The sequence below is a fragment of the Euleptes europaea genome, chromosome 1, assembly GCF_029931775.1.
Source record: "Euleptes europaea isolate rEulEur1 chromosome 1, rEulEur1.hap1, whole genome shotgun sequence".
NCBI lineage: Eukaryota > Metazoa > Chordata > Lepidosauria > Squamata > Sphaerodactylidae > Euleptes > Euleptes europaea.
The window spans coordinates 29481532-29493631 of record NC_079312.1 but is presented as its reverse complement, the minus strand read 5'-3'; the positions used below and the strand labels follow the sequence as shown (position 1 = coordinate 29493631).

General features: G+C 50.1%; 1 protein-coding gene across 2 annotated transcripts in view; it reads left to right on the top strand.

Annotated features, from left to right (window-relative positions):
* Positions 1-12100, top strand: part of LHFPL4 (LHFPL tetraspan subfamily member 4) — a 73751-nt gene that overhangs the window by 55912 nt on the left and 5739 nt on the right. The window contains exons 2-3 of one of the 2 annotated variants that reach the window (XM_056862045.1): positions 5708-5944; positions 11817-11833. In XM_056862045.1, coding sequence (XP_056718023.1) covers positions 5708-5944; positions 11817-11833 — 254 coding nt within the window. The remainder of the gene's footprint in view (positions 1-5707; positions 5945-11816; positions 11834-12100) is intronic. The other variant, XM_056862052.1, reaches the window with a different exon arrangement.

Below are 12100 nucleotides of genomic sequence, written 5' to 3'. Positions count from 1 at the left end.
TCAGCTCCACCTACCTCACAGGGTGCCTGCTGTGGGGAGAGGAAGGGAAGGTGATTGTAAGCTTATTTGATTCTCCTTAAAAGGTAAAGAAAGTCAGCATATAAAAACCGACTCGTCTTCTTGAGCCTTTTTGGAGCCTGTAAATTTTCAGGACCTTGAACAAGGTGATTTCCACTCCCCCATTTTTGTTTACCTCCTTCCAAGCCTCCTGGAGCACATTTGGTTCTCATCAGACCATTTCTTACACGGGGGTGTATTTTCTTCTTTTTCCTTTGTTGATTTACAAAGGGAAAAAATTTCTACATACCTGAGTACTCCCCTGAGAAACCCCAGCTTGTCTCTGGATGTCCTGTTGCGTTGCTTTCAAGATCATGAGGAGGAACTGCCACTTGGTTATTAGAAGGAGTGATATCTACACTGTAAATTGTTATCAGTTTCACACTAATTTAAATGTCATGGCTTCACCAACATACTCCTGGGAACTGCGGTTGAGAGACAATGCACAGAATTCTGCCTAGGATTTCTGGCCGCTTCTCAGAAAAGTACAATTCCCAGGGCTCCCTAGGGAGAGAGAATGGCTGTAAAATGAAGACTTACAGAGTCAGAATTGAACATTTCTCAGGACCAGGCTACATGGAAGATTCAAGATCTAAGCTCCTGGTGGAACAGATGGTGACTCCAGTAGTACCTTAAAGACAAACAACATTTTCTAGGCACAAGCTTTTGTGAGTCAAAGCTCACTTCGTCAGATATTCTCAACAGCTTATAGAGACCCACCGTGGTGTAGTGGTTAAGAGTGGTGGTTTGGAGCGGTGGACTGGAGAACCAGGTTTGAGTCCCCACTCCTCTACATGAGCGGCGGAGGCTAATCTGGTGAACCGGCTTGGTTTCCCCACTCCTCCACACGAAGCCGGCTGGGTGACCTTGGGCTAGTCACAGCTCTCTCAGCCGCACCTACCTCACAGGGTGTCTGTTGTGGGGAGGGGAAGGGAAGGTGATTGTAAGCTGGTTTGATTCTTCCTTAAGTGGTAGAGAAAGTCAGCATATAAGAACCAACTCTTCTTCTTCTATATCCTGGGAAATTTCGTTAGTCTTTAAGGTGCAACTGAATTCGAAATTTGTGCTACTACTACAGACTAATATGGCTACCCACCTGAAAAAAAAATATCCTGGTACTTTTCTTAAAATGCTGGTACTTTTCTTAAGCAGCTGTTGGTGTGTGTGTGTGTGGGGGGGGTGGTTCCTGTATTAATCTTTCCTCCCTTGCGCTGTTTCTCCTGATAGAATTCCTCATACAGTCAGTAGGCTAAAAGGTAAAAGGTAAAGGTCCCCTGTGCAAGCACCGGGTCATTCCTGACCCATGGGGTGACGTCACATCCCAACGTTTTCTAGGCAGACTTTGTTTGCGGGGTGGTTTGCCAGTGCCTTCCCCAGTCATCTTCCCTTTACCCCCAGCAAGCTGCGTACTCATTTCACCGACCTAGGAAGGATGGAAGGCTGAGTCAACCTTGAGCCGGCTGCCTGAAACCAACTAAAAGGGGGTACCTAAAATAATGTGTGTGTCCCCCGTCCCCTGCCTGAGTTGCAGGCCTGATCTAAATCCCTCCCCTTGGCTGCTTTTTAATGGCGAAGAAAATATGGGGAGATACAACCATTTGTTGCTTGGCCTTCCCTACCATAGCAAAGATCAGGAAATACCTGTCATAGGACTGCAGTAATGAAGGCCAACCAATACAAGGAACTGGAGATTGTCTCTCCCAGGGCAAAGTAGGTATTAATTCATGTAGGAAGGGCCTCAGGTGTTTGTTTGGTGTCTGTGGGAGGGGTTCCCCCATGTTTTCATTAAGCCAAACTGCCTCCCTTCCCTTTGCTGTCATTCTTTCAGGGGAAAAGATGGACGTAATAGTGGTGCCTATCTTTTTTATTTTAAAGGGCTTAACAACCAAGAAGAAGAGTTGGTTTTTATATGGCAATTTTCTGTACCTTTTTAAGGAGAATCAAAGCGGCTTACAATCGCCTTTCCTTCCCCTCCCCACAACAGGCATCTTGGGAGGTTGGTGGGGCTGAGAGAGTTCTGAGGGAACTGTGACTAGGCCAAGGTCACCCGTCTGGCTTCATGCGGAAGAATGGGGAAACCAACCTGGTTCACCAGATTAGCCTCTGCCGCTCATGTGGAGGAGTGGGGAATCAAACCCGGTTCTCCAGATTAGAGTCCACCGCTCTTCACCACGACACCACGCTGGCTCACCAAGCAGTTTCGATTAGCACAACCATGTGACGGTGGGTTAGATCTGCTGCCTCTTCCCCACATGGCTCTGGGGGCCCATGTGCCGCTGAAACTGCTTTTTAAAAGGCAGGGATCCTCATCATCTCATCTCCAATCTAACCTTCCGCTAACTACCCGCGAGTGGAACTAAGGCCTCTGTCCCCCCAGCCTTTGTGCCAAATCACCTCGGGGCGGAGACCTTTTTAAACCTCTGTCAAGCAGCACAATCTACATGGCTGGCCCTTGTACATAAATAAGCCCCAGGGGTAACGGATATTCAAATACAGCTGCATTGGCTACCCTCATCCTTACTCCACGCTATTTATTATTCTTATTTATTCAGAAACCGTATGTGCAGCCTCTTCAGAAACCTGTCCAAGGTGGCTACATCTCTCCCCGCCCGTTGCCCTTGCCCGCTGTGGATGTTTCAGTTGCATGCCCCCGCTAGGCCAAGGGTTCTCCTTTTTCCTTGCCTGCAAAACTCTGCTAAGGCACGCCAACGGCATAATAATTTGGGGGAAGAAGCGATGCCCCTTCCTGAGTCTCAGGTAATCCACTGGGCACAGACGGGGGAACAGAGTAGCTCACTTGCTGTTATCGTCTGTGGCAAAAAAAAAAAAAAAACCCCACACAAACCCACAGAAGATTTGAGGATCTGATAGCTGAAGAGAAGGGGGGGGAGAGAAGTTATCAAGCGTCGACTGCCGTCTTGCTTCCCCTGCCTTTGCCCAATCCTCCGTGGCGGCAGAGATGGTAAGAGAGATTCCTCCTCCCCTCCCTTCTGTTGTACCTGAGTGCGTGTATAAGCATCTGCTGCAAGGTAAGAATAGCTGGGAATGACTCACAGACCTATCTGCTTCTAATGAAGGAGCGCCGGCGTCCCCCCAGTGTAGTTTTTAATCTGTACTTAGCCTTCTCCTCCCTCCTCGTTCAGAGCAGACAGGGCTTCCTCAGCCAAAGGTGTGGGTTGGGAGCAGAGAAGAGCGAAGGACCGCCGCATCCGAAAACCCCCACTTAATCAGTAGCAAGCAACCAGCTACAAAAGCCACACAAATACCTTTTTATCGAGACCAACCCTCAATTTTGGAATTTCTGGCTGGCCTCAAAGGGGCGGCGTGACAGCCAGCGAACCTTTGCATTAGCCAGAGACTGTACCTAACAGTTATTTCTAAGCTCTGTGTTTCTCTTCCCCAATTTCCCTTCGTTTGTCGACTTGCGGGAGCTTAGCATAAACCTTTTTTTAAAAAACCCGCACCGTTGTCTGGAGACTTCCTGGGCTTCTTCCCCCGCAGTCAGCTGCTCAACTCATGCTGCTTTACACACAGGGAGATCTGGGGAGGGAGAAGCAGTTGCCTCGCTGGAGGCGAGGAACTTGATTGCAAAAGCGTAGCCCCGCTAGTGAGGCGTATCAAAATAAAACAAAAAATCTAATAGCACCTTAAAGACTAACAACATTTGCTTCAGTATGAGGTTTTGTGGGTCACTGCCCGCTTTGTCAGACAGATAGCTGTGAGGTTTTATATGTATATATATATATTCTCCACCTGCTATTTCAGCGTGGTGAGAGCCGGTGTGGTGTAGTGGTTAAGAGTGGAGGTTTGGAGCGGTGGACTCTGATCTGGTGAACCGGGTCGGTTTCCCCACTCCTAGGCATGAAGCCAGCTGGGTGACCTTGGGCTAGTCACGGCTCTCTTAGAGCTCTCTCAGCCCCACCTACCTCACAGGGTGTCTGTTGTGGGGAGGGGAAGGTGATTGTGAGCCGGTTTGATTCTTCCTTAAGTGGTAGAGAAAGTTGGCATATAAAAACCAACTCTTCCTCTCCTTCTTCGTCCTCTTTTCCTTTCCTGAAAGCTCCCATCACAGTATTTCCCCTGTTCCTGCTCCCTTCTTTCTTTCCCATCCACCAGCCAACCTATCTTTATCCTCCACCACCACTACTCACCGTCTTCAGCATTCCTTCATCCCCTCCCCCTGGCAGCCAGCCTCTACCTGGGGAAACTACGGCCCAACTGATAGGGTTGCCAACCTCCAGGTACTAGCTGGGCATCTCTCGCTGTTACAAATGATATCCAGCCAATAGAGATCAGTTCCCTTGGAGAAAATGGCTGCTTTGGCAATTGGACTCTATGGCATTGAAGTCCCTCCCCTCCCCAAACCCCTCCCTCCTCAGGCTCCACCCCAAAAACCTCCCTCCGGTGGCGAAGAGGGACATGGCAACCCTACAAATTGCACAGTGCTTAGCTGCGGGGCCCAGTTGCACAGCGCAGGGCTCCAGACCTAGTTGCAAAGTGGGGAACCCACAAGGGCTTGCGAGGGGTACTTTTCCCTGCATTTCTCTCCCCACACTCATGGCTGCCTTCATATCCTCACCTTTCCCTGCTTCCTTCTTTCCTTCCCACCCACCAGCCAATCTACCTTTTATCTCCCCCCCCCATCTTCAGCTGTATTGATTAACTTCATTTATTTATACCACACCTTTCTCCCCAATGGGGACACAAATCAGCTGACGTCTTTCTTGTCTGTTCATGGCTCCAGTTTCCAGATTTAAGTATCCACAGATTTGACTATGTTGAGAATTAGATATATAAATACGCACAAACTCCATCAGCAGAGAACTAGAGCTGTTCGGGGGCAGTCCGTTAATGTCACAAAAAGCCCTCCCTCCAGATGGTGGCAATTCTGCTAAACCAGGGGTGTCAAACTCATTTGTTATGATAACCGGATGTGACATAAACGTCATTTGGTCAGGCCGGGCCATGCCTCGCCAGCCCAGAACGGCCGTGTTTACCAGCTCGCAGCAGGCTTGCCAGCCCAGATTGAGAGCAGGGTGGGGGGTGGGGTGGCTGCCTTGGTTTGCGGGCAGGATAACAGCACTCAAAGGGCCAGATCTGGCCTGCGGGCGTTATCTTTGACACCCTTGTGCTAAATGCATAGAGTGTAGGGGGCTGTTCTTAACGTCTCCTTAAATACAACCCCAGACTTTGGGGTTTTCCTATTGACCAATGTGTCTCTCATTAAACAGCCGGGGGTAGTGTAAGTCATGAGACAGCAGCCTGAATCTTCTTGGGTTTCTTGGGGAGGGGCCATGGCTCATTGGTAGATCATCTGCTTGGCACGCAGAAGGTCCCAGGTTCAATCCCCGGCATCTCCAGTTAAAGGGACTAGGCAAAAAGGTGATGTGAAAGACCGCTACCTGAGACCCTGGAAAACCACTGCCGGTCTGAGTAGACAATACTGACTTTGATGGAACAAGGGTCTGACTCAGTAGAAGGCAGCTTCATGTGTTCATGTGTGTTCTTTCAGCTCTGCTAAACCCTTTATCGGCCTCACGGACCCCCTGAACTCTTCCCAGCCTGCAAGGCAGCACCGCTGGTGAGCCAGCCCACATTGCTAATTGCCACTTCTGCCTTACCCCTCCCCACTTTTCTTTGTCTCCTCCAGCTCTCTGCCTGGTGCTGGGCTGCATGATATTCCCAGATGGCTGGGATTCAGAGAAGGTCAGGGACATGTGTGGGGAGAAGACGGGGAAGTACTCGCTGGGTGACTGCTCTGTGCGCTGGGCTTACATCCTGGCCATCATCGGCATCTTGAACGCCCTCATCCTCTCCTTCCTGGCCTTTGTCCTGGGCAACCGGCAGAATGACCTGCTTCTCGAGGAGCTGAAAACAGAGAACAAAGGTGAGTGCCTCCCCTTCGCCCCCCCCCTTCCAGATGATCTAGCCTTCGGCTCCCACTCCTCTTGTTCCTTGAGCCCTGAAGCAGCTCATGGTGGTTGCCAACCCCCAGGTAAAAGCTGGAGATCTCCTGCTATTACAGCTGATCTCCAGCTGATAGAGATCAGTTCACCTGGAGAAAATGGCCGCTTTGGCCATTGGATTTTATGGCATTGAAGTCCCTCCCCTTCCCAAACCCCACCTTCCTCAGGCTCCAGTCCAAAAACCTCCCACTAGTGGCAAAGAGGGACATGGCTACCCTATAGCTCATAGGGCATCACAGGTTGAGACCAAGATTTCTAGTGGCCGTTCCTGGGGGATAGCAACTGAAGTGCCCCAGTGGCCGGGAGAAGCAGCACAGGTACAGCCTCCGGCAAGTGCCAGTGGCCAATCCTCTTCTCTCATCCGCCGTCAAGGATTATGGGTTTATATATAGTTAATATAGCAGAGTTTGCCCAGTCAAGGAAGCGTGATATCGAGTGCAGTAAAATCAATCGTCCCAAGAAGTAAATTGCAAAAAAGTAAAACTTACATTTATTCAAATTGATTCTCCTGGGGCAGGGAGTTCCACAATTTAACTATGCGTTGTGTAAAGAAATACTTCCTTTTATCCGTTTTGAATCTCTCACACTCCAGCTTCAGCAGATGACCCCACATTCTAGTATTACGAGAGAGGGAGAAAAGCTTCTCCCTGTCGACTCTCTCCTTACCATGCATAATTTTATAGAACTCTATCATGTTTCCCCTTAACCGCCTTCTTTCCAAGCTAAACAGCCCTAAGCGTTTTAACTGCTCCTCATAGGGCAGTTGCTGTAGCCCCCCTGATCATTTTGGTTGCTCTTTTCTGCACCTTCTCAATCTCTCTGAGCTTGAGAAGGTAAAGAAAAGAGCAACCAAAATGATCAGGGGGACTAGAGCAAGAAAAATGGCTGGGGAGAAGGGGAAGTGGGGGAAGAAACACAGGCAGGGGAAGACTTGTCAACACTCACTCGAATGCCGATGCTACAGTTAAAATCTTCCTATATCCAATTTATAGGAATTTGGCACAACTTGCGTTCCACCATATGGTGGGCTCTGCTATAAATTCGTTCCTAACTCACTAAGCAGCTGTTGTGTGATCCCCCCCAAAAGGATAAAATGGAGCACAGTACAGCTGTGTGCGTGGGCAGCGTGCCCAACCATAGTGACACTGTGCCCAATCTTGTCCTGCCAGGGGGATGTAGGGGCAGGGAGTGGAGCTCTGTACCCATCAGATCCCATACCCCTCTGGCAGCTTCTTTGGCACTGCCCTGCAGAAATGTGCCAACAGTCGATAACGACTCAGGGCAGATCACGCACAGCCCTTTTATGCTCCGGTCACGGGTGTGGATCCATGTGCATCCCTGTCTTGCAAACCGCAGGTCAAGCGTAGGTCTTCAAAAAAAGTGAAGAGCCGAGTAGGAAGAGATCGTACACTGTACAGTGCTTGCTCCAATCACGATAAAACCAGTACTTACTTGACAAAAAAAAGGAGAGAAAGCTGGAGCACGGGCCTGCTTACAAGTTGTGCATACCTGGATTCGCTCTAATTCCAGATGGGTGGCAGCCAGAGGCAGTGATTCAGGCAAAGGCACACTCCTTGGATCATGACTTCACAAGCCCCAGAGCTAAGAGCAGGGGAGTGGCTGGACCTTGGCAGAACTGAAGACTTGGAACGAACTTGTCTTCCAATTCAGTTCACCTTGAGAAAATGGCCACTTTGGCATTTAGCCTCTATGGCATTGAAGCCCCTCCCAAATCCTGCCCTCTTATTGCCAAAGTCCTAGGATCTATTGCTTGGGTTGCCAGCTCTGGGTTGGGAAATACCTGGGGATTTTGGAGGTGAAGCCTGAGGAAGGCGGGGATTGGGGAGGAGAAGGGACTTTGGTGGGGTATAATGCCATAGAGTTCACCTTCCAAAGTGGCCATTTTCTCCAGGGAACTGATCTCTGTCACCTGGAGATCACTTGTAATAGCGGGAGATCTACAGCCACCACCTGGAGGCTAGCAACCCTATATATTGCTAGGGTTGCCAGGTCCCTCTTCACCACTAGTGGGATGTTTTTGGGGCGGAGCCTGAGGAGGGCGGGATTTGGAGAAGGGCGGACTTCAGTGCCATAGAGTCCAATTGCCAAAGAAGCCATTTTCTCCAGGGGAACTGATCTCTACTGGCCAGAGATCAGTTGTAATAGCAGATCTCCAGCTAGTACCTGGAGGTTGGCAACCCTAACGGACCCTTGGGCTTTGGCTCAAAATGCATGCAAAGGCAGTAGGCCCACATACTGAAACACTAATCTGCCTCAGTCATACATAAAGGAGTGGCTGGGGGGGAGGGTCCAATTTATCAATAATAAAGGCCTCCCCTCCTCCAAGGGTTTATCTCCCTGCCATCAGGCCCTCAGCCAGCTTCTGATATCTGCTGTGACCCCAGTTTGGGGGGAGGTGAGTGTAGGGTTGCCAGGTTGCTGGGACTGGTGGGCAATTACCCACCAATCCACCAGGCTCCTTGGAGTGACGCCCGCATGTGCAGCCGCGTGACACGCAATTACATCACTTCTGGGTTTACCCCCGGACGTGATGTAATTGCATTGCATCGCGGAATCGCCGCCCCAGCCCCGGCCCAAAAACCTCCCGCTGGTGGAGAGGGGGGACCTGGCAGCCCTAAGTGAGTGCCTGCACGTAGAGTTGCCAGGTCCCACCCTAGCCACCAGCAATGGATGGAAGGAGTTGAGTGGTCAGATCCAGGTTGGGAAACTCCTGGAGATTTGGGGATGGAGCCTGGGGAGGACAGGGACCTCAGTGGAGTACAATGCCAAAGAGTCCACCCTCCAAAGGGTGAGCTCCCCCTCACTGGCAGTCTTCAAGCAGAGGCTGGACAAGCACTTGTCAGGGATGCTCTAGGCTGGTCCTGCATTAAGCAGGGGGTTGGACTAGATGGCCTGTGTGTAGTGTTGCCAACCTCCAGGTACTAGCTGGAGATCGCCTGCTATTACAACTAATCTCCAGCCAATAGAGATCACCTGGAGAAAATGGCCGCTTTGGCAATTGGACTCTATGGCATTGAAGTCCCTCCCCTTCAAACCCTGCCCTCCTCAGGCTCCGCCCAAAAAACCTCCTGCCGGTGGCGAAGAGGGACCTGGCAACCCTCCCTGTATAGCCCCTTCCAACTCTATGATTCTATTCTAAAGCATCCATTTTCTCCAGGGAAACTGATCTCTGTAGTCTGGAGGTGAGCTGTAATTCCAGGGGATCCCCAGGTCCCACCTGGAGGCTGGCATCCCTATCTGTACCCTCCTTTTGCTCTTTACATCAGACTCTTTTAGCCACGATGGGGGCAGAGCGGCACTTACAGAATTGTCGTGTGTCCTGTGTGTGTGGGGGGGAGTTCAGACTTTGCCTGTGCTGGTCCTGGTCTTGGATGGAAGCCAGGGAAGCCTAAGGTGCCTAATTGGAAATGTAATTAATCAGAATAAATCTCCTGGCCTCTGAGTTTGGGCCATCTGTTTAAATTAAGAAGAAGGCAGCCTTGCCAGCAGGAACCAGAATGCTGGAGCAGCAGAAAGCGATTCTGGGAGGAAACCGAGAGACAAGCGAATCCCTTTTGTTGAGTTTTTTTCTGCCGTCAAGTCGCAGCTGATTTATGGCGAACCCTGGTGGGGCCGTGGCTCATTGGCAGAGCATCTGCTTGGAAAGCAGAAGGTGCCAGGTTCAATCCCCGGCATCTCCAGTTAAAGGGAAGTAGGTGATGTGAAAGACCTCTGCCTGAGACCCTGGAGAGCTGTTGCCGGTCTGAGTAGACAATACTGACTTTGATGGACCAAGGGTGTGATTCAGGATAAGGCAGCTTCATGCGTTCATGTGGGTTTTCAAGGCAAGAGCCATCCAGGGGTGGTTTGCCACTGCCTGCCTCTGCGTAGCAACCCAGGTATTCCTTGGTGGTCACTAGGGTTGCTAGTTCCAGGTTGGGAAATACCTGGAGATTTTGGGGGTGGAGCCTGAAGAGGGCGGGGTTTGAGGAGGGGATGGACTTCAGTGGAGTATAATGCCATAGAGTCCACCTTCCAAAGCGGCCATTTTCTCCAGGTGAACTGATCTCTATTGCCTGGAGGTCAGATGTAATAGCAGGAGATCTCCAGCCACAACCTGGAGGTTGGCAACCCTAGTGGTCACCCATCCAAATACTGGCCAGGGCTGACCCTGCTTAGCAGACAAGATCTGACCAGACCAGGCTAACTTGGGCTATCCAGGTCAGGGCTCCTTTCTTGATACTTGGGAAAGAAACAGAGATTTCTGGGCCAGCCTGTGCTGAACCCAAGGAATGTGCAGCAAGCACCCTAGAGTCCATGGGTGAGAACAAACACCCCAGGGGGAGGGGGGAATCAGAAATAGAAGAAGAGTTGGTTTTTATATGCCAGCTTTCTCTATCACTTAAGGAAGAATCAAACCAGCTTACAGTCACCTTCCCTTCCCCTCCCCACAACAGACACCTTGTGAGGTAGGTGGGGCTGAGAGAGCTGTAACTTGCTCAAGGTCACCCAGCTGGCTTTGTGTGTGAGAGTGGGGAAACCAATCCAGTTAACTAGATTAGCCTCTGCTGCTCATGTGGAGGAGTGGGGGAATCAAACCCTGTTCTCCAGATCAGAGTCCACCGCTCCAAACCACCGCTCTTAACCACTGCACCACGCTGGCTCAGACTGCTGGCCCACTGCTACCTGATAGCCAATGAAAGCAAAAACCTTGCTCGGACCGGGAAAGTGTTCCTAAACTCTCTAGCTTTTGGAGGCATTCCTGTGAATCCGTTTTTGCAATACAGCAGCACGACAGGTAACTGAGGAGGGGGCAACTTTTCTTTTAACAGATTGGCAAAAATAAGCAAATGGTTGTGGCCATCTCCATGTTGCTCAACGCCTCGCTTGTTAATTCCTGCTCATCAAGCTGCTGTGAAAAACACAGCTACTGAGGCTGGTTGGGAAGTAATAGAAAAATGGGAAAGGGGGGGAATGGGGAGAGAAACTCAACTAGATAAGTTCAGAGAGCTTCACAGGTTGAGCTGGAAACTATAAACTATAATAAAATAATTGTTTTTATTACAAGATGTACGCTATTGGGATAGAATGCAGGCTACATATAAAAACAGCAGTTACAAACATCTCATACACAGTTGATGTACAGTATAAAAGACCAATACTGGACCATATGCGTTTCAGCCTGAATAGGCCTTCCTCGGTGGTCATAAATACAAAAAACTTGATTTCCAACTTCCAGCTCAACCTGGGAAGTGAGCGATCCCATGCTCAGCAGTTGGGATAGGGGAAGAAAGACCTGAACTCCCATTTGTTCCCATGATTCAAGTGCTGGAGAGGAAGAGTGCACACTCTTCAAAGAACTTAATAAAAACCACTAGTTTCACACACATGAACACATGAAGCTGCCTTCTACTGAATCAGACCCTTGGTCCATCAAGATCAGTACTGTCTACTCAGACCAGCAGCGGCTCTCCAGGGTCTCAGGTAGAGGTCTTTCACATCACCCACTTGCCTAGTCCCTTTAACTGGAGATGCCGGGGATTGAACTTGGGACCTTCTGCATGCCAAGCAGATTCTCTACAAGCTGAGCCACATCCCCTCCCCAGAGCACAGGGGTCTTACTGCCATTTGGGTCACAGTCAACATCAAGAGCCAGTGAGAAGTGCCGCATTTCGAATACCCAGTGAAACTTTCGAGTGGGAAATTGCATTTATAGCCCCCTCCCTCAAAAAGCTACAGAATCTCTGAAAGCCAGATCTCAACCCTAACTTTCTCTTTTTATATTTTCAGCAGATTTTGTTGGCACCGCGGTAAGTTCTTTGTGTTGGTGTGGCCTCTGTTAGTCCGGGCCTAGTCTAGTTCCATTTATGTTCACATGTGTCTTGTGCAAAGAGGAGACTGTGGCTTGGAGTGTTTCCACAAACTGCATGGCTTTTGTCTGCGGGAGATGAATTTCTCACCTCTCAACTCCCCCCGGTAGCCCAAAATGCCGCCCGAAAAGCTGTGCCTAAAGCTGTCCCCCCTAGAGCAGTGTTCCAGGATGACATTTTGGTTCACAGTGGGAAGGATGAGGTAAG